Source organism: Varroa destructor, unplaced genomic scaffold (genome assembly GCF_002443255.2).
Source record: "Varroa destructor unplaced genomic scaffold, Vdes_3.0 BEIS01000004.1, whole genome shotgun sequence".
NCBI classification, from domain to species: Eukaryota; Metazoa; Arthropoda; class Arachnida; order Mesostigmata; family Varroidae; genus Varroa; species Varroa destructor.
The window spans coordinates 37,254,126-37,276,619 of NW_019211457.1; the positions used below are offsets into that span (position 1 = coordinate 37,254,126).

General features: G+C 43.5%; 2 protein-coding genes across 29 annotated transcripts in view; one reads left to right on the forward strand and one right to left on the reverse strand.

The window, feature by feature from the left end:
* Window positions 1-22,494, reverse strand: part of LOC111249118 (uncharacterized) — a 200,731-nt gene that overhangs the window by 139,455 nt on the left and 38,782 nt on the right. The window lies entirely within an intron of this gene.
* The window catches only part of LOC147756153 (uncharacterized), a 101,247-nt gene that overhangs the window by 32,303 nt on the left and 46,450 nt on the right, over window positions 1-22,494 (forward strand). For 15 of the 27 annotated variants that reach the window (XR_015327380.1, XR_015327377.1, XR_015327378.1 and 12 more), the window contains one exon: window positions 21,449-21,602. The exons of 9 other annotated variants lie outside the window; for them this stretch is intronic. Coding sequence is in view for 11 of the 18 variants with exons in the window: in XM_086988498.1 (XP_086844624.1) it covers window positions 21,449-21,602 (154 nt within the window). In the remaining 7 variants the exon portion in view is untranslated. Of the gene's footprint in view, window positions 1-55; window positions 123-21,448; window positions 21,603-22,494 lie in introns of all 27 variants that reach the window. 3 more of the 27 variants (XR_015327383.1, XR_015327388.1, XR_015327390.1) reach the window with 1 other exon arrangement.

A 22,494-nucleotide genomic window follows, 5' to 3' on the forward strand; every position in this document is an offset into this window, starting at 1 on the left:
TATTGGTAATATGTTTGTCTATAGTTCAAGCTATCGACTATTATTTATCTAACAGCTTATCGCTAAGTGGATATGGATATAATTGACGAGGAGGACACCACAAGGGGCTACTGGCAAAAATGGTGAGTTCTACAAAACGCAACGAGGCTCGAATACTGAAGATAGTTAGCAAACTTACTAAAAACATCTCCTCAAACGTGGAGATTCGATCGTCGTCGTTAGACAACAACTGTGCGATAGATTGGTAATAGAGTTCAAGCAAACAATGCCGGCGGATGTCGTAAGCCGCATAAACCTTTACAAAAATTATCCAGAAATTGCGTTCCGAAGCTGCGCATAGGTAAATGTGTGCAGATCTGTAAAGAGTAGCACGCTAATATGTATCTAATGTAATATAAAGATCCTCCTAAAAACATGAACGCTGTTTAACGGGTCGTAACTTTCTACCCATTCTTCCCTTCTAGGCTGCGATTAAGTCAAATAATTAGTGGGCCAAAATTTACTCTTGAACAAAATGCCATTGGAAGTGTAGCGCAAGTATAAACACAAATTTATCTATGCGACTTTCAATTAATTAGATAAAATAGACGTTTGAAATAGATGCAGCTTTGAGAAGTTGGACTAGGAATATCAGCTAACTTTGTGGACCAAAAAATCGTACGAAAGGGTCCCGAAAAACCTTCATACAATTAACATCGACGAAGTTAAGGCATTTTTAACAGGACAGTTCCCTTCTAACAATTCTGGTGTATTCTGTCAATGAAAATGATCTATCAAAAAAAAAGAAGGAAACTTTTATGATTTCCAGTAAAACAGACAATTTTTAGGAAAATTCGTTTCGAGTGATAAAGCTGTATTCAAATCGAATCATAGAATTCATCGACGTAGTCCACACACCCATATGTTTCCCAAAAGACCATACAAATTTAGCAGATGTTACAATGCGATGGGATATTTCAGGCAAAAAATTAATTGGATCACGTCTTTATAATGGTGCAGTGGCTGGTATCAGTTGTTTGGACCTGGTGCAAATTTTTACTTGCGCACTCCGAAGGCGTTTGATGAGAACTAAAAAACGGGACGAAGAGGCCCATAGATTAGCCTGCCCACTTCCTTCCGCTAATAAACGTTTCATTGTAAGGACGCTTTAGAGCTAAGGACTCAAAAATCATCCTCGAACCAAAATGCGCTACTGCTGATGTTATTTCAGGTTTAAAAATCAATAGTTCACCCTACACCAGCAGTGCATTGAGCACAACGGTAACGCTTTTGAGTCTCAGCGCTACAAAGTTAACAAGTTAGACACTTTACATAAATTATTTTGTGATCTATATCTGAAAAACATGCCGGTTCTATCGGTATATTTATCTATCGCATCTTCTCCGCGTAGCACTATAGTTACCATTAGACCCTGACGCCCGAATTACCCTGGTAGCTTCAAACACGTTAACGTCGGAAAGGTAACACTGAGTGTGGTAGACCATTGAATATGAACCACTCACTACTACACGTTATGAAGTAGCAAATATAAGTCAAAAATAGCCACTTTCATAGGTTTAACTATGTTAGGTCTATAAATAACAGGAAGGAAGAAAGCTGCAGATGAGGCCAAGAGGGACCGTGCGAACAAACACTGACATCCAGGAACTATCACTTGCTGCCCGTACGCGTACACAGAAAGCGAACAGGACATGAAATAGTTTTCATGGTAGAAAAAATCAAGTAAAGTAGACGCAAGGCAGAACAAACAACAAAATAGGTCAAAAATAGTTGCCAGTTATGTCGTGACACGTAACTCGAGTGCGTGTATATATATATATATATATATATATATATATATGAGCAAGATTTGGCATTGGAAAAGCCAGTAAACAAGTTTTTCCCACCTGTAACGACGTAGAAGGGAAAGCATGTGGTAAACAGCAGACGATACGATTACGGCATAAATTACGATTTGTAGCTGATGACCTATTATAGTCGTTGTCGTGGACGCAGGCGTCGCCATTTTTTATACACCCATTTTATGTCCTCCGGTCCGATCATGTGCTTATATTATATATAGATAATGATGATCATTGTTGCTTGACTTCATAATAGGCCACTGGTGCAACCACTTTTTGTTGGATGATTCCCTCGACGATAGTGACATGGATGGAGACAAGTGAAAGAAAAAAAGTTAAAGCAGAACCTCATCTTTCGGTAATTTTTGGACATTTTTTTAAAAAATTTTATTCGTTACCCTTTCGCTTATTCAGTGAATACTGTACAATATTTTTTCCACTTTATTTTTACGGAGATCTTTTTTCCTGTCTTGATTCGATACGACCATTGGCACGGATGCTACATGTAACACCTCAAATCGATGGTGATTAAGCTTTCAATTGGATGACTGCATATCAATTTTAGTAAATAATGGATATTGAACTGATTACCAAGTTACTTATATGCGATTACATATGGCCAGACAGCAAGATGGAAAAGACAGGGCAGATATTCTGATATCTTTCGCTATTTCTCGCGCGCACAGATAGTAAACACACGCTTGGATTAATTTGTTTTTGCTATCACTGTCAAGTCAGTGTAGTTTACCATTGATTGAAGGGTCTAACGCATCTAGCCTTGTAGCCCGGCAGATTTGAAAGGTTACGAACGAACTACATATTGTACTGGTCAAGGTGTCGGTATGGCCTGTTAAGGACTGGATATTTTTAAATGGCGTCTTTAACGCTTTTCGCTGTATGTAATTCCTACCGTATGGACGACTTCTCGAAGTCACCCTTTCTGTTTAGCTCCCACTAGGCAGTATGGGTTCTATAAAACGGCATGCTAATGGTATGCCTCTCCACATCTATCATTAAGCTTGCCTATTAATAACATAAGAAAAATTATTCTGCTTTTAGTCCTATTGCAGCGTAGACAAGTCGAACGTAAAAGCCGGCCAAAGACGGTCTTGAAAAATTTCGTTAAGCACAACGACGATAGCAACATGTGTAGCAATAAAAATCACAAAATCAGATTTATAATAAAGGCCAATTTTGTTCAAATCGAGGTCGAATCCTAAAATAATCTCTTTGTTACATTATCTTGTTTCTCATAACCGTTATCTATTCTTTCGCGGATAGGCATATCAGGCCTTTTTGTCTGTTATTTCTGTAATTTATAACAGACCGCAGAAGGAGCAGCATCTACTATCTCCCCTTCCGTGCGATTATTTTTCTTCGGTTGAATCTGTCCGATTCTGTTGGGTCTAGCAGTTAACCGCAACCAGGGGAAAACCTTGTCTGAGTATGTGATCCTTGAGAAAGAAGATTGAAATCATCACTAAGATTCAGACTCCGCTTAATAACCACTGAAAAAACAAAGCGTCCTCTAAGGATCGCTTTCTAGTCGTTTCGGCTCAAAAAGAAAAGGAAAGAAAAACACTACGCAGTCGTTGTGTTAGAGTCACCAGTTTATTATTGTGCAGATTGTTACCACCGCTACTATTGGACAATCTTCGATGTCATTTTTCTGCATCGGCCATGCATCGTTCTACTGCTAGCTTCTCTCAAATGCATTCCCCACCAGATTGTGAGAGCTGTTGCGGACCAGGCCAGACGATAGTCGCGCTACCGGGATCGACGCTCACTGCTGATTTAAGAACGAGCCAAAAGTGAGAAAGAGATCCTTCTGATTAATCTCAAAAATTCCAAGCAAAGACGCTGCATGGAAATGTTGCATCGATTGAGCTACTACTGGGCATTTAGGGATCGATTCCCATTTATTTTGTGGGGGCCATCGTCGCAGTAGAACCAATGGCCAGTGCTGTCAACAATAAATAAATAACAACAGTTTTTGCGGGCAGCAGTGAAACAAAAACAAGCCTCGAAGGCTTTCGCTGATGTTGGACATTAGTTAGTAGCCCAATCACGCATCGGCATGTTCAATATCGGAACGACGCTACGTTCAACATCCAGCTTACTTAGTTAGGGCTAGACGTATAGGCCATATAGTATGAAGTTAGAAAATATTGTTAGTGGGAAAAAAACTAGTGTTAATGGATTTAAATGAATGAGCTGTTAAGCTTAACCCTCTACCTAGCATCTACCTATAAGAAGGCCGACATCATCAGTAAAGATACATTAGCTACTTCATGGCATGTTCCGTGCCCGCCATGTCTTCCCTTGGCACCGGGGTTCAACAGAGATGAATTAGCATGTGAGTAGGCTTCCATAGAATAATCAAATTACAGCTAGAGGGCCAACGACATTTTGTGGACCCACAATAGGACGATGAAGTAGTTCCAAAAAACTATCATTCACACAAGGCGTTTAACTGGAGATCTGCACAAACGTACAAAACAATACAACCGTATGCCATCGAGGGGTCGAGTTGGTGGCTTCGTTGCATTGGACTGCGATCAGAACCTATTCGTCCGCTCCACAATGAAGCACCCCATTCCAATAACAGTTTGTATTGTATCCCTTATTTAGGCATCAATAGTAACTATTCTACAGTACACTATGTCAAACATGACTATCGGAAAGTTTTCGTTATGTCCTGTTGAGTGTTGACCCATAGTCCTACAGCAGGTACACACAACCCGTTGACGCAGTAATAGGCCGGAAACAAACAAATGGCAAATAAAATTTCGATCGGCTTACTTACGGGGACCATTGTCAACGAAAAAAATACGGATTTCGCTAGAGGATAAGGGGGTTTGTTTGTTTGGCCTCGCCTAATCAAACTGTGAGTGAGGCAATAGTAAAGGTTGAAGAAGTTAATGCACAGAACATTATTCGACTGATGAAGGGCATGAATCAACGGATGATGCACACCGGTACAGCGCCGTCTCTCTCTCTCTCTCTCTCTCTCTCTCTCTCTCTCTCTCCGTTCATCTCTATATTTCGAGGGATTGTTTACCGGCAAAGCTTCGAGAATACGGACTTCCATTTCTATCGAGGCATCATCTTGCGAGGCGAAGAGAATTCAGATCCGCACAATTTGCGGCTAACGCTTTTTCTCTTCAGCGAGAGATCAAAACGCTGGGTTAAGCAAGGCTTACCGAATGATTCAATTCGACTGGTAAACGAATTCCAAATCAAATAAGTACGTGTATGATACAAATCAAAATGGGTTTTCCCTTGCCCAAACCGTTCGCTAAATTTATCATGGGTAGAGGTTGTTACTAATTTTCAAGTTCGACGATTGAAAATCCAATGTTTAGCCATAATTCTCCTGCGGCGGCCCAGATGTAACAATATAACAACAAAACGACGCGAAAAGGAATGCCCTGCGCATAGCTTCTTTACTCTTGCTTATTTATGGGACTCAATTCGCATTAATTTTGTAAAGCAAAAGGCTCTCGACAGCGCGTCTGATCCTGATCCAGATCTAAGATGCGATGGACGCCTGTAATGCCCTGTCCGGCCTCTGTCCGAAGTTGCAACAATGGATGACACTGTCTCCATGCCAGTGACAAGCTGCGTCGTGGTGGTTGTCATCATGATGCTGCCGCCGCCGCCGCCGCCGCCGCCACGATCGATACATGAAAAGTCTAGTCGGGAGGTTCATGTTCATGTGCATAGAGGTCCATTGATCTTGGACTGCGGATCTTGACCGCTAATCAGCCATAGAAGGGCGCGTTAGCTACCGCGTTCATAGTTTCCCCATTGTTGTTATGGTTGACGTTGTTGTCACTGTGGACATTTTGTATGAGTTTGTTGTCCTGAACGCTACTCTTGAAGCCGTTCGGCTGCTGTTGTTAGCTTTCCACCTGATAACAGCTGCGTGCATCGCTGTTACCGCTACTTTGGATCGCTGTGCGAGAAACCAGCGGACGGCGTCTCGTCCGCTGCGCTGTGCCAAAATGCGCTGTTAAGTTATTTTCTTTTTCTCAGAATCTCTCCGTTCGTTGTAACGTCATCAACATCGACGGAACCGATCTTGTCCGTTTCCATAGTTTGCGCACTTTGGTGTATGTTACATGCGGCATATTTGGCATGTCTACTTTATTCGAAACGTTATCTATATTATTTCATTAGCCCGTTGGATCGTTCCTCGATTCCTCCTGTTGTTCTCCCTCGTTCATGGACGAATTTCGTGTTGGCTGTAAGCTTAACGTTTCCTTTTCCTGACAGGATCGTTTAATTCGACTAATCGCTCTGGGTCTTGAACGAAACGAAAACCCACCAGCCATTTCGTCAACGACATATCACTGAATAAGCACATTGTCATACCTGTACCGCGACTTCTGCGACGGCTATTGTCCACCCACACGGTGTTCGATTGGTGGCGGTAACATTCAGCATCAAGAACGACGAATCATTATTAATGAGCAAAACGGCTCTTATTGATTTGATGACGTAATAGAAGCTAGGGCAAACGCAATAGTGACAGTGGTGACTATGATCGAAGCCAGTCGGTCAACCAGCCACTCTCCGTTTCATCTCGAACTGAAGAGCCCCCGTGGGCTGCTAGCAGCTGATATAGCTGATACATCCGTTCGTATGGACGACGTCACAGTTAGTCACCGAAGAATTGTTTCGCGAATAGTGCTGGATGCATGTAACTAATGCACGTTTACGCGTGTGCATAGTAAAATCAGCGTTCGGAAAAACCGCGTCACAATAATTGCGACTGCGTCCGTGCAAGCCGGTATTCCACTCAAGTTCCGAACATGCGGCATCCTTCCGAATCAAGCGGCAGAAAAACCTAATAATACAATTCGGCCTTTTACCACGACCTTTGCTGCTCTGCTTGATGACGGTGAAGTATTTCGTGCTCTTCGAAAAACTATCATTCGCATACATGGGCGAACTACGTAGAAGCGTGGATCTAGAGGCTTGGCTGGATACGCGCGTTGCTTGACTGTGCGCGCGCCAGCTGGTGGCATGAAATGTAAAATCGAAAGTCAAATCTGCCATACCTCTGTTTTTGTACGCAAACGCACAATGACGTCGATGGCAGAAGTAAAGCCCGGGCGCATGGCTTTTCAATACGTCCTCGACAGTCATAGCTTACTCTACCGCATCTAAAAGCTGGGACGGTAGCGTGACCAACGCATTCTATCTGCAGCATCGATCTTCTCCACATGCAAGCCAAGTTTCCGACACTCCCACTACGGGGAAAAAGATTCGCTATGTCAGAGCCACTCACTGACTTGGATAGCATTGTTTTCCACTTCACAGTCCCACATGAGCCCCTTAATGAAAACAGCCGGCGCCGTCCACAGTCATTTACAAACTCCATTCGTCTAATTACAATATGTGTGTTTGTATGAATGGTTTAGTGTATTTGCATCGACAGTTGGCTCGTGCACCGCAATGCCCCATGGCCTATTTACCTAATGCCCCTTCACGCATAATTTATTCATTCATTCAATCGCAACGCTGCAGATTTTCCCTTCTGCCGTACTGGTTTTGCATCTGTCGCTTTCCGGACCTTTTGTTGATCATTTTTTTTTTATTTCGACACACTACCTAATGAAAGCATGTTTGTTGACGTTCCGATGCGGTTCCCGACCCAAGACCCGTCTCGTCTTATAGACCACGACGATTGCGACGCCTACCAAAGGGCTTTTGCAGGGAGTCCACTGTAGCAGTGAACGGTGGGTCTCAAGGAATCGTCATCTTCAGCGCCATCTCTAGCAACAGAGACAACTTCGATATCGACCCACGTCGTTTCCCCGTTTCAAAATAGAAAACACTGTGAAAGCTCGTGTATGTATGTGTATCATAGTAAAAGTAATAAGTAACTCTTAACGGCTTGGCGCATCACCTACTTGACCTTAGAGATATTATTGGTGTTTGGTTGGTACGATCGATTGGCAGCGAGTGGCACGACAGCCATTTAAAACATTTTGTTCCTATTCATGTAAAAAACACGAGATTGATTGCGAAACGGGTTTGGTATCGCCCCCAGATGGCTCCAACCATACTTTTTCATTGATACCCCTGTGTCTAGTACGCAAATATAGAATAAATACAAGCGCATCAAATAGATGGGGTGTATTTTTTTTGCCATCGCTTAGCCCTGACCTGGTATTGCATGAAGCTCGTTAAGAAGAAGTTAAAATATCGATCATGTATTTGGGAACACTGGATGCCTACGCAATACCTACCCTGGGCGTTTTATATGATCGCAAGTGAAAGCCCAGGGAATACTGCTAACTCCTATACACACACACACACACACACACACACACACACACACATGATATTATATCGTATAGATACACACTTCATGTCCTGCTGTAGTATTTCTAACATAAATACTTCAACGATGCATATATATAATCCTGCATTAACGGGTCAGCCAATTTGTGCTGCGGCTGTTCGTCTAGTACGTACATTTTGACGAAGTTTTTATGGTATAGATCTACTATTGATCGATAGACATCAGACATTTGTGACACCTATTCAGTTCTCCGTCTATAATAGTGGATAGTTGTATTTGGGTACAGTTATTATTCTTTAGCGGCCGAAACGTGTAAGGATTATTTACAAAATTAGCTCGGTTGAAGAAGTTCTTGTTTCGAACTGAAAGCTCTCAGAGTGACCGTTGTTTGTTTCGGTAGGTCTAATCTGTCACTGGAAAAACTAAACGTCATAGGAGATCTATCCTCTTTGGAGTATTTGCTTTGTCAATTTGTTTGTCCTAACATATACTATTGTGATAGTTCCGCCCATAGCACACGCGGAAACAGAGTGGGAAACCTACAAACTCTATTGTCGGTATCCTCATCGACAGCATAGTGTATCAATGACGCAACGACCGGTGTTGCGATGCTTCTCAGTTTTGGTCCATTGCCATTGCCAATGCTGTTTCCAGGCGTAATGGCCGCGGCAGAACAAGCACAAAACATTCGCGTCTACCAACACAGCGGTGTCTCTAGATCGAATAGCGGTACAACTGTTATCGCAGACGTACATATACAGCGCGATAATATCGTACGATACGTGTACTAAGTGGGATGATGTACTGAATGCACGCTATTTTATACGACAGTTTTTCTGTTTGCAAACTACGTTTATATATATGAGGATGCGCGTGTCAACGCGCTCCACTTACTTAGTACGCACCGAAAAAAAGCAGAAACTCTCCTCGTCGTTTTCGTACAAAATCGAGAACTAGCGCATCGTCTACAAACGTGATCGAAGAGATAACGCGTAATCTGTGGATAGGATATCTCTTCGAACGAATAGGCACTGCAGTGCAGTGGAGGACGACAAAAGGGACCAGCGAGTCAATTATCGGCCTCACCCCGCTTCACTTGACGCGTATATACATATAGCACTATTATACATATCATACCATACCACTACGGGACAGACCCGAATCAGCGTTCACTCATGGCCCTGCGTGCGCTGTTTCGTAGCATAACTCTACCCAATTTTACAGCGGCTGGGTTTCGAAGTGGGTTTATCAGTTGTACTGAAGAATGTCGCGTCGTTGTCATCTTCGGCGATAGCGGCAGTACCTATCTACAGTATGCTGTGAAGTGCAGTGAGACCATACGTACACTGCAAACAATTCCATCCGTTCGAACCCGCTTGGCAGCGAGTGGCTCCGAATGAGAGCGAGGGATAGGGGAATCGTGTGACAGCCTTTATAGTAACGGAAATTTATGAATCAAAAACAAATAAAGCAAGGGAAAGAATGGCAAGAAAAAAATGAAATTTACCTTGACAAGTGATTTCCGCTCCGTATGTAATGTCCATCTATAGTCAGCCAACGACAAGCGTGTATCACATCAAGATCTTCCTCGATGGGCATAAATTTTCTTTCTACCTATCACTGTTTCCGTCGTACCTTTTTCTCCTTGTATCTGTTTTTTTTTTTTTGCTGTAAGCGCATTCGTCTTCTCGGCGAATTCATCTCGAAGTCCAACAACCGCAATAACAACCGAAGTTGCAGGGGGAATATAAAGCGATCAAAATTGGCGCGACGCCGAACACAACACCGCAACCCTGTTTACATATATATATATATATATATCCACGACATATCATTCGAACATTGACGCTGCCATCACTTGAAGAGCTGCTGCTTATCAACAACGACGGCGACCCCTTCTGGTGAACATTTAACGAACGAAACGTGAGCACTGCAAGTAAAACGCGTCAAAACGCAGACACTTACTGCCTGCCTGTCTGCTTGCCTGCCACGGCGGTAAAAGCAGAATAGACAGCAGAAAAATGCGTGCAATTATTATTATCATATCTTGTAGAATGAACAGAAGTTGCAGCAGAAGCGGCAGTACCAGGCGTAAGTATTCCTCACGGCGAACGACAAACTCGCATGGCCATTGTCGCTGTCAAATGACTACTACTACTATTCATTATTAATTATATTATTACGACACAGATGCTGCTATTACTTCGGCTTGTGCTACTGTCGATGGCCATAATGCTTACTGCTGCTTTTATTATAGAGGTTGTTGCCTTGCTGGTCTCGGTTAATCTCGGCTGTACATGCTACCTCCTCTTCAGTCGTCCTGGTCGTGCTCACCGCTATTCGGCTTCAAATGGCATACAGGACACATCGCAATCATGGAAAATGCACGTAGCTACTGTAGAAAAAATTACCCGGTTTTCAAAATTTTCCGTAGGATCAAGTTGGTACACAGTGCGGTAGTCTAGTTTGCTGGAGGCCGCCTACCAACTACTGCTGTCACTTCTACTCGCTGATCTTCTACCGCCGTCACTACTGTTATCGTGCGTAAATGTGTCACTGCCAACGAGAGGAAACAGAGTCAAATCGACGAGCCCGTGGTTAACGGACCATCAGAGGGTGGGCCGTCATCCGGACTCGTGTGCTCGATGAGGTTCGCCGACAACGAGAAACCTCTTCAATGCCTATGGCTGCCGAACAGAGCATCTGTGGGTCTATCACGGCAGTTTCGCGTCAAATATAAGCGAATATTCAGTTCAACCCCAATCACTGACGCCATTTAGGTGGCTACAGCCTGACCATGCACACGTTAGCGCCACTCCTCGTTACATCATTCGAAACGCTTTTCATCTCTTGCCCTCGCTCAGTCACTATCTACCTCACCAATTCACCCGTACGTAAGTTGTCATGCGGCGCGGATCTCCGCTGTCAACTTTCTAGCCTGTGCCTTTTCCCCTTCGCTTTGTTACGTGTTTCACGTGAGAACCTCGACTCGTTGTTAGGCCATCATTTTTCTGATTTCTGGTAGCCCTTCATCCGAATGCAACGGACGCCTCTTTCTTGTACGTTCCAGCCGCGGCCGGCCGCGCAAGTGGAAGAGACACTCTTTTTGTTAAATTTTTCCACAGCTGCTCGCCGCCGGCTATGATTAGTTACTACCGTTATGCTTTGTAGTGCGATATATAATAAGTCCTGCGAGTAAGAGGCGCTCTGCTCTTCCCTGATACCTTTCTGTTCCATCGCTTCTTTTCGTCTGTGGCGGTTTTTTCTCATGTCGCCATCATCATCGGCGCTCTCTAGATTTCCTGTATGTCTGTTGGTGCATGATGCATGCACGTAAGTGTGCAATGCTTGTCAGAACCTTTGGCAGCTTCTGTTACTGCTACGTCATATCGCCATTTGCCCAGTAGGGCCAAAGGGTTGACGTTTGACACGGTTCTCTCGGTGTCGCGGCCGACCAGCCAAGAGGACAGCCTGTTTAGGGTCCTATGAGCTCGTTCGACGACGACAATAACAGTAGCAACAGCTAGAATGGCGATGAATCGGATGGATCGATATGTGAATGACGCAGTGGCCACGATGGCGGCGACTGACACTCCGACAACCTATCCTCAATCAAGCAATCGTTGTCTCATTCTTTGTGTTTGGTGAACGAAACACCGATTGGTTTCCCAACCAAAGCCATACGTACAACAGCAGCTGCAGTATCAAGCGCGACGGCAGATGTCAGGCACCGGGATCAACAGGAACAACAACATTTTCTTGCGCTCAGGACATCAAACGCAATCGTCAAAGCTACAGCAACTACACTTCGCCTATTGGTACTTCTCACTTCGTATATCAGCCATCACCAGTTGATCTGCACGTAAGGCGTGTGCGTATGCTTTACTATCATAACATAGAAGAGCGCTCACACAGTGGACACCTCAGTTGATACAAAGGCAGCAGCAGCAGCATACTGGGTCTATGTCAGTGTAAAGTGAACGCAATGATGGCACATACTTCTGCGAAAATAATTACGTGTAAAAAAAGCTTTTGTCAAAGTCTTGTTGTTAAGTCCAGTTCGTTGATTTCTTTCGTCTCTGTTCGACGTGGCCCACCTAAATCTGGCCTGCAAGTAAAACAAAAGCATCAATCAGCGCAGGCAGCGAGCTCTAGGGCAAGGAACAAACAATCTTAGTTAACTTACTGTCTAGCGTTATGACGTGTTGGTACACACTAAGTACAGTTCAGCCCGTCTATTTTACGTCAATTATTTGAAATTTGTTTCAACTTTGTTATGATTTCACTGTTGTGAAAAAAGATAAGTAAAGAATACTTAATGACGGAGCATTAAGCCCTATCTAACGACGTCGATTGGCCGGTTTGTCCTGCACCAGTAATCCACCACTATTGACATAATATAGAATATGCGCGTCTGCAAGATACACTGTTGCGCGTGTTTTGAACAGATGCACTCCAAGAGTGCTATTATTAAATCTGTGCTTAGCGTCAGCAACAACGAGGCTCACTCATGCCATCTCTTCGGTTAAGGACAGCAAATCGCTATCTGTCAATTGTTCGTGACGTTGAGCGGCCTAACTCTATGAACAGTTAAAAAAAACAACAACCGAAACTGAACTATACGTCCGGTCGCATTTAAGACGCTTACTGACCGCCCCATGGTCAACTTCAGAAGTCGTGGTCTAAAGGCTATATGTATTTATATAGAGATGACGGCGTCTATGGTTCCGCAGCGATTCTGAAGGGCAAACAGTGCCTCTCTCACTCGACTACGTGACTGGGCGGGATTCTGTCATCCCGCGTTCAGTTATATTGGATTCCTTTTAGGTTGCCGGTGACATGCTGCTGCTGCTGCTGCCTTGGCTCGCGTAATCGACAAGTGTTTTGGATGATTCGCATCTCAACGTTCCGTCTAGGTCCAAATCTAGGCGGTAGTTTATCTAGGGACGTCTCGCACTGTTGGCGAGGGCGACATAGGAGGATGAGCTCCCTAGGTTAGAGCGATCAATCCGAAGGGGCTGTTGTTTGAAGAACTAGCTTCTGCTAATAAAGCCAGATATAGGATGCCTTTCAAAGCTCGGATATGGAGAAACCGGGCGGTTAGACTGACCGCGACCCTGGAGGCTCGTCGGCCGGTGTGGCTTGGAAGGCACAGAGCAACTTGCGCTTAAGGCCTTGGCCACCGTGATAATCACCAAGAAGGCGATCGACGTCGCGTGAGAAAGTAGGAGCCGAGCGCCTCCACTAACCGCGAGCACAGTCAGTTCGTAGCTACGCAGATTGTCCACTCATTTATGGGTAAGCTCTCACGTGGCGACCCCCGGAACTAGCCCACCTTGTCCATGAGGACAGCATCTACACGCCCTGACCGTAACGATCCTAAACGGCCGAAAGTGTCTCTTTATAGCGATTAGGTGGTCGGCTGAAGGACATTATATACTCGGAGATGGCCGGAGACGATAATACGCTCATTGTATGATAGCATCGCCTTTACACATCTAGCGATAATGACACATTATTATTATTGCATCATGCTTTGATATCATGTCTTGAGTCATCCCTATGATCGCCAGAAAGAACAAAAACATCAACAGCATTTTTATTACTATCACTACGAGACAACTAATAAGGATTTTTCGCGCAGTTCTAGTGCGCAGGTCGGAACCATAAATGTCAGTTCCTTTCCTGTTTTGTCAGTGTGGCCTGCAGAAGCGAAGTAGACTATCGCAGAGATCTTGAAGTATGTTTGCGTAGAATATATGAGTGCGTGGACAGCTTTTGGCATGATAGCCACTAGCCGTTTGGCTTGGCTGGCTGGCTGGCTGGCTGGCTGGCTGGCTAGCTGGCTGGGCAAGCGTACCTAATAGAGCAACATTCAATTTCGTTACGAAGCTGCTGTCATACGCAATACGAGCAACAAACAACAAGCCCGCCCAGCTGAACAAAACTTAGCAAACCAGCCGACACCATCTACGAAAAGCACCTGAGTACGAAACAACAGCAATAAATTATTGCAAAACAACAACTACACGATAAGCGGCAGGTATTTCCAGTTACTTTAGAAATCTGAACAGCGATATCTAATCAGTACCTAATTACAATGCTTCTCTCGATATCTATAATAATTCTTTCAATATCTAATCGTCGTCATAATAATCATCATTAAAAGTCGCTTTTCATGGAAAGCTCATTGGTATTAGAGGTATTATATGAGCGATGAGACGGTGGTCGCTCATGTTTACGGCGCGGGTCTGCAAGCCATGCAGCATCCATCCAGTAGACAGGGCTTCTTTCATTTTTTCCACCGGCTTGTCGAGCGTCTGCGCAGCAGTGGTATATCTTATTATCGTCGTGTTCTCTATGCAAAGATAGTATAATTCGTGAAAAGCACTGAATCATCATACCGAACTATTCGAAGTGTTAGTACATTGATTGGCTGATATGGGTATTTGACATGCCACCGTCGATCTGTGGAATATACTCCTCTTTACGAGTGGCCTGTGTACGTTAGACAAACGAATATACACACACACACACACACATATAACGACTAATGATATTATGACGTATTGAGAAAAAAATTGTATTCTGCTAATTAGTGTTACACGTAAACGTTTTAACGCGTTGATTAACAGTCCGCTATGCCACGTTGGCACGAGTTATACTAAGGCAACGGTCTTAGTTATGGTGCTGGTAGCGATAAACTGTCAGCCGTCGTAAAACTGTCACATGAACACCCATATGCTCTGTGCTGTTTGGCCGAACAGATACAGGACAAGGACTGCGCTGCTTCCGTCGGCTCCCCCTGTAGTCCACCCAGCAGCACCGCCGCTCGTCCCTCACTCGGTTTGTACCCTTCGCCCCCCTATAGCAACAGTAGTGACGCTTGTAGAATATGACTAATCACCACGATCCGATGATTTCGTCGTCGTCATCATCAAATTGCCTAGCATCATCGACACGATCACGGACGAACGTAATGAAACCATCCTAATGAATCAACGTAAACTTTGAAGCGGCTACTCTAAAGACACATTCGAAAGCCATTGACGCCATCAAAAATAGCACAAAGACGCGGCACCAGCGACACATGGCGGCCGCCATCGGCATAACGAAAAACCAATGAAGTCGCCATCAGCAGCTGCAGCTGTTGTTCTCAACACTAATGCTGCGGCAGCAGCAGCAGCAGCAGCAGCAGCAGCAGCAAAAAGGTCGCCATCACCCGCCAACTGTATCATCAGCCAACGTTAACATAACGCGATTTCGCATAGTGTCGACATTGAATTTATTATATACGCAGACATATATACGTGTATGCGCGAGGAGCATATGGACGTATCGATGTATTACAGCGGATAATATCTGAAGGCGGCGGGAATGAGCGTTGCGCTTGCCTCCTCCAGGGTCGCGATGCTGGCGTTTATAGCAACGCTAGATCACTGAGCAACAACAACAACAACTGCTCCTAGAAGGAACTGCGGCAGCAGGACTAGGAGAAGACATCTCCTGATTACGTAGAGGCATTACAAGTCATTGATTGCAGCAATGGCACTCGATTGTAGCAGTTGCAAGCGAGGTATTTTGTTGTGCACATAGCGGTCATCGCCAATAGTTTAAGTAGCTATCGTTATAACCATAGTAAAACATTTGCAGTAATAATAAAATGATGCGATTTTCATTTGCGCACTGACCCCGTTGATGACCGGTCAATGCCATCGTAACCGCCGGAACGAACGATCTAACTCTCTACGATGATGCCGCGCTCTCACCTGAAGCAAAAAGAGCAACAACAAAAACAAGCTAATGTTATGCGCCCATTTTAACATTTTGCTTTTCAGTATCGAGCTTGGTTGTTGCCATCCTTGATGTTGATATCGCCAACCTCGTGATCATCAACAGCAAATACAAGAAGAACAACGGCGGTTCTAAGTCTTCTCCTTGTCACACGTACAAACACCAAGCGTAAACGACATTAGTGATCATAATATACGTCCTATGACGTTAGAAGGCCAGTTTAAGCCTTACATCCGAATCATGGAAGAGTTCAGCTGTTCGAGCATCCATTTCGAGAAATTAATTGGCGTCGCTATCAGTGTGCCTAGTCGTATCAGTGTGCGACCTAGGCCTGTGTAAGGTGAGAAGACAATTTGAAGGAGGTGAAATGGCGCGCCGTATAGAAAGGACGTACCGCATTGATCGCTCAACAAATGCATGTTCTGCCATTTATACATTCAGGTAGCCAACTGGCAACCATTGAATCGGTTATGAGATTATGGTACACAGGAATTTTTTCGATTGGTTCTTGTAGATGGGGCCAACATTTCAGTCATCGCAATTAACCAAAAGCAAAAAAGGATCATTAACATTTATCGATGTGTATGGGTACCGGGCGTTGTTACTTGCATGATTCACTTCATTCATCGCCATGTAGTATCCTGAAGGGAAAAGGTAAATCAGTCATTCGATGAATGAACGCATACCACAACAGGCCGCACATGCAAACATATGCTGTACTATGTGTGTTTGATATGGCTAATTGGCATAAGATAGCCGAAATTTTCACTTGTTTCGTGCACATACATACCATGCTAGTTGACGCGTTGCTTTGGACCAACGAATTTAATAAATGTCAAATCGTCGTGGCCACAACGATGCACGGCCTAACGTTACCATTGAACATTATTCCTCATTAGGTTTGTACTGATGTTATGCTAGAAGCTTCTTACGGTTATCTGTAGCGTCCTAGGCAACGTTGTGCTCTGTGCCGTGATTCTTTCAACTAGCTCAGATTCTAATTGGGCCTAAATTTATCAGTTTGGTTCGGTAAAATCAACCCGGGATTAGTAGTATGGCCTGGCTAGCTAGCCTGATGATGAGCTAGGCTAATCAGTACCTATAAGGTTGAATCACATTTAACAATGAGGTCAAGAGTTAAGCAGCTCTGCGCCGCATTAACCCGTTATACGTTGTGTTACATAATCGCATGTTCAACAACAGGTCGGGTTCAGTAATATGTCAGCTGTCGACGTTGCTGGATATATTTCCGCAGGCAAATATTGATTAATTCATATAGTAGGCTTTTCAAGAAGAACCTTGTTTGTGTGTCGCCTCAGCTAAGGGGTAACACTCAAGCGAGCATACTTCTCTGTGGCCAAATATATCAATTTGTCGAATCGAAATAAGCTGAACTGAAAAAGGGACAGGGAAAATACGAATATTATGTAGGAAGAAAGTTTGACAGTTGACAGTTGGAATGTATTCAATTAACGTGCGCTGAAGTAGGAGGAGACTTGCACGTTTTTACAATAAAAAGCGAATTTAACTATAGGACAAACTATTTGTAACACCCCCCCCCCCCCCCAATGCCATCCCTATGATTCCTCTATATATATAATGAAATTAAGTTTGTATATGTTTAAATGATATTAGGTCCAACAATGACTGCTGTGCTTATTTAAATACTTATATAGACTAAGAGCAGAGTAGTATGCTTATGATATAGTATTGTAGGAATATAGAAACGGTATTGGGGTACCTTTGTTACAAACGTTTTGCACTAACCCGACCTAACTGTGATGTGAAATGAAAAAAAAAAAAAAACTAGCTGTCAAGAAACTTTTTCAAAAGTTCGTTTACCTCACCCTATATATATATATATATATTGATCAGTTACGATCAGATTTCGTGAGGCAATGACAAAAGCACGCAAATGAAGATGTTAGCCACACGACTAACACCCCCGGTTTATTCACAAACGAAATTGCTAGGGCGGGAGTGGTGCTTTCGGGAACGAACAGTAGGGGGCTAAATCCCAAAGGATGATAACATTAAACAGCGATACTAATTGTTAGGTTAGGTGTGTCTAGAGTCAGGGTTCATCTCGCTGACAAGATTCTGCTTCGAACCAGCATTGAACAACGCTGAACGCAAGCGGCTTCAAGCTTCAGCCTCAACATGACCTGACGCCAATGTGTTAGTAATATTTTGTACGTACCTGACTAAGTTGTGCTAAGTTGACGTAGCGCCTTAATACTGCAGGAAAACTTATAAGAAAAAAAAAGAAGCCGAGCAAGTTATGAAGAAGGCAACAATGGGCCTGTCGATCGAGCGTTTGTGTTCACCTTGAGACTATAAGCATTGTTATTTCTTTCCAACATGATAATCAAACAACAACCACTGGTATCAGTCAGGGTGTACGTGCGTGTGCCTAGAACGACCCGACAAGATGCTTAATATCGACCTTTAAAAGCAATGTAGGAAGCAGAGGTTCGAAGTGGTAGTAATGTACGAGCCTATTGAGTAAGGTATGCTCACTTGTTTTCGATGCATCAATTGTTGGTCTTTTATCTAACAAGTACCATACACTTTGTCAGACGGCAACGTGAAATCATCCATACTCATGTTGAAAGCTGAGAAGACTCTGCTACTATAAACGGCCTTTCTGATTTACCAAGTCGAAGAGATGGGAGTTAGTTGTTGTGTGACAGCTCAATAAGTCGGGATATGATCAAATAAACGTGATGAACTGTAGGACCAAGGTATAGAAACAAGGCAAAAAACGATAAAAACGGCAACAGTGCTTACGACAGTATTGGTTGACGCGGTATGTCGACACGTTAGTGCGGATAGGAAACGCAGTGGTGCGTTTGGTGCCATCATGCAGTTCCTGCAGCCGTTACTTCTTCTGCGGTGGCTGCTGGGCTTATTGGTGCCATTCGACTGCCGCCAAAACTGTGTATTTCTAAAATTGAACAATCACGACTAAAGGAAGATGAACAAGGGGAATGAACAGGCTGAATGAAAGGAAGCACAAAATTAAAAATACGGAGAGTATGAAGAAGACGCTCAACAACATTGGAGAAATAGAAAAAACATCCAGAAGAACGTGTGTTTCAGTGGAGAAGTAATTCGCTTATTTCTTGTGGGTGCTGGCGTTGTTATCCTGACCGGCCCGTGGTTCTTTGCGTTAAGTAGTGGCGGTAGACGATCTTTTCTGCAAAAAGATATGGGACAGAGCAGATGTCTTCGTAGAAACGTAGAAAAGTAAGATCGACACGAGTGAATGGCCTTAAGTGGTTTGTGTAATAGAAAGTGTTAATAAAGTTAATAAAACACAAGCAAGCGACCTACGGTGCCACGACTAACAGCCAGCATGACGACCAGATCTAAGGCTAAAAAATTGTTTATACCCATAGTGTAACCTCGCAATGTTGATTTTTAAATAGATACACATATTACACCTAATAGAGAAACGGTAAGCACTCCCCCCCTCCCGTGCATGTTAGGGCCGAGTAAAGCGAAGGGTGTTATACATACAACTCAGTCTTACGATACGGATGAAATTATATTTTTCAAAAAACAGACGTTGACCTTATGCAGAAGTATGTTGAAGACGGGCAGGGTATCTTCTAGGATTTTGCTCGTTACATATTGCTAACAATTATTAACTCGATAAATAAGTATAGTTGCAGTAGCGAATGGCAATGAATCTGCCAAATTCGGCATATAACGAAATATATGAATAAGATAAGGCTTAAATTATATCCTGCACTTTCTCACCGACGGTGCCCACTATTTGGTTTTCGCTCCGTAGTCGATCACTAAAGTGTTTCTTTTGACTTTTTGTTGTCGTATCTGTGTGTAAATTCGCAGTGGTTTGTCTACCTGTGCACATTACCTGCCTGTATTATATGGCGAAAGACAGCAATGCCTTCGAAAAAGATTTCGCGCTAAATTATGGTAGCCCCATAATTGACAAAAACGATTATCAACAGAATGGGCCTGAACAGCAACGCAGATATCTGAGACCAGGTTTGCCTCACCCAATAGAGGCGACAGTTTCTGCAAAGCATTACGGAGATGCGGGCAAAGCACAATCATAGCCAAACACCCCAGTAGCCGGAGCCTAATCTGGCAACACTGTAAGGACAACAATACCAGGTCGAAAAAGGTTATTGTGCATGTCCTAGACAGCTGACATACATGAGATATCATTTTTCCGTTCAGGTGACAATTTCGGGAGGATATATGATTATCTTCAGTCAAGGTTAAAGCACCAAAGCGTACAATCGGGAACACACAAAAGTAAATACGCGAATGAAATATACAGAAACGCTAATCATGTCTGCGAGGCTATCCTATTCCGAAAAGCCCAACTCACCGCGCATTTATGCTGCTGCTGTAGGCTGTGCACGTGTGGGTCGCAGAAATCCGTGTAATCTCACGTAAAACGAGACCTTACGACCTAAAAGACGAGAAAAAGAATGAGGCCACTTTTGGCACGATTATATTGGCCTAGCTCCGTTTTGACAAAAAAAATAAACAAACAAACAAACAAAATAACACTGAGCCCAACAAGAATTGTTCTACTTTAATCCGCTTGTATTACTCATGGGCGCAAAAATTGCTCGCAGCCACAACACTTCATCAGATATTTTGTTCGTCGGATAATATTATTATCTTTGCTTTCTACCAAACAATTGTTAGAAATGCGTCACAAGGGGAAAGCCAAATAGGTGCCCGAGCGTTTCGTATGAGCCTTAATAACATGTCAATTGCCATATCAATTGGCAATGTACACTTATGGCACCATGGAGATATTAATTTAACTGGGCAAACCTCGGTGCTGTTCCAGCGTTGCCGCCTTTGGCCACCAGCGGTGAAAAACACGTGCTGCTACCGCTGTATAAACGATAGCTGGTAGTAAACCGGTGCTCCGTCGTATTACGATTAATCGCATTTGCGTATTTCATTGCTGTTTGTCTATTTTAGTCATCATTGGACGTGATCTGAAGCTCAACTATCTTTTCTAGCAGCACACCGAGAGGCACACGGCAACGTAATAATCAAACAAAAGAAAAAAAAAAAATAGGGAAATAATACATCAGAAGAATTTGTATTACAATACATACACAGCATTCGCTCTGCAGCGAATTAGACTTAAGCGCTGAAGATCATCGCCCGCTTGATCCATGCCCATACGCGTCTATCGTTGACGGAATTCGACAAGTGCTCGTTTGTACATTAATGTATCTGTTCTTCTTAAAACCTGTTTTTTTTTTTTGAGAGAGACAAACGAAATACTCTCACTGTCGCAGGAGCAACTCATATAATAGAAGCATCACTGAAACAAATATTATAGACATGAATAGGCATGAACGCTTCAAGATGTCAATGCATATGTACACATATATATATATATATATATATATGTATATTCTTTTTTCAAAGTTGTAATCTCTATGCGAAACTTGAAATTGCGTGTATGCGTATATACTAAATGTTTTTGCAGAGTGCGCTATCAGCAGATCTCAAAATTACTTAAGAGCCGTTACCACGACATTATCTACGAAAGCTCGCGTATAAAAATGCACGCAGTGGCGGCGCAGAACGTAATAGAAATGCGACTGCTGCAGTGGAGCTCGTCAAACAGCACAGATCACCCGGTAAGTTGACCTTCTGGTAGCAGGCATTAACAGAAATGTCATAACTAGACACTAGTGATAGTGATACAAACAAAAGTTTTATATTATCATGTATTTGTCGTAGTGGCAATAGTCAACTTGCTATAACAGGATGTGCATTTGTACACGTCCGCTTACATGTTTCCATGCTATGCGATACCGTATCAGGGCCATTCAATGGTTTTGGTTGACGTTTGCATGGAGATTTGGGCACTCATTCTATAAATGGGGGACCCTGGCTATGTTAGGTCATTAGGCAGAAGCACGCTGCTGCCGACTCGCTGTAGGAAGGACCGTCGAAGACCACCCCGAGATTTGGTCGGAAGGAGCTGCTCAAGCGACGAGCACTAGCTCATCTCGTCGACCTCTGCCAGAACGCGTCATCACAACTTAGCCATTTTCGTCAGAAGGATATTGACACCTAAGGAAGCAGCTAGCCCAAGAAATCTGGGCAGCATGATTCGGTGCCGTTGTATTGTTGTCCCGGGTTGGTTTGTTTGTTTGTCGTGTACTACGGGTTTAACGACAGGCCAAAAGTAATATGCGTGGCTCTGCAATCTTCTTCCGTACCAAATGCTAACGATATATCAGATAGTCGCTTAAACAGAAACACACGCCTCCAGTCGCCAGTACACAGTTCGCTAATGCGTCACTCATCTCGTTGACACGTGATTAAAGAGCATCAGCGCTCGAGCGAAAGGGAACAGCGTAAAAAGTTGGACGAAACTGCCCCCACCGAAAGAAAGACAACCACGAATGATGTTTCCTCTTCTACCATCATTTCGTAATAGCTAGATGCGTGGCTAAATGTCAGCCTTTTAGCGTCCCACACTGCAGGTCTACTCATTACTACGTTAAATAGGCAGCAACTATG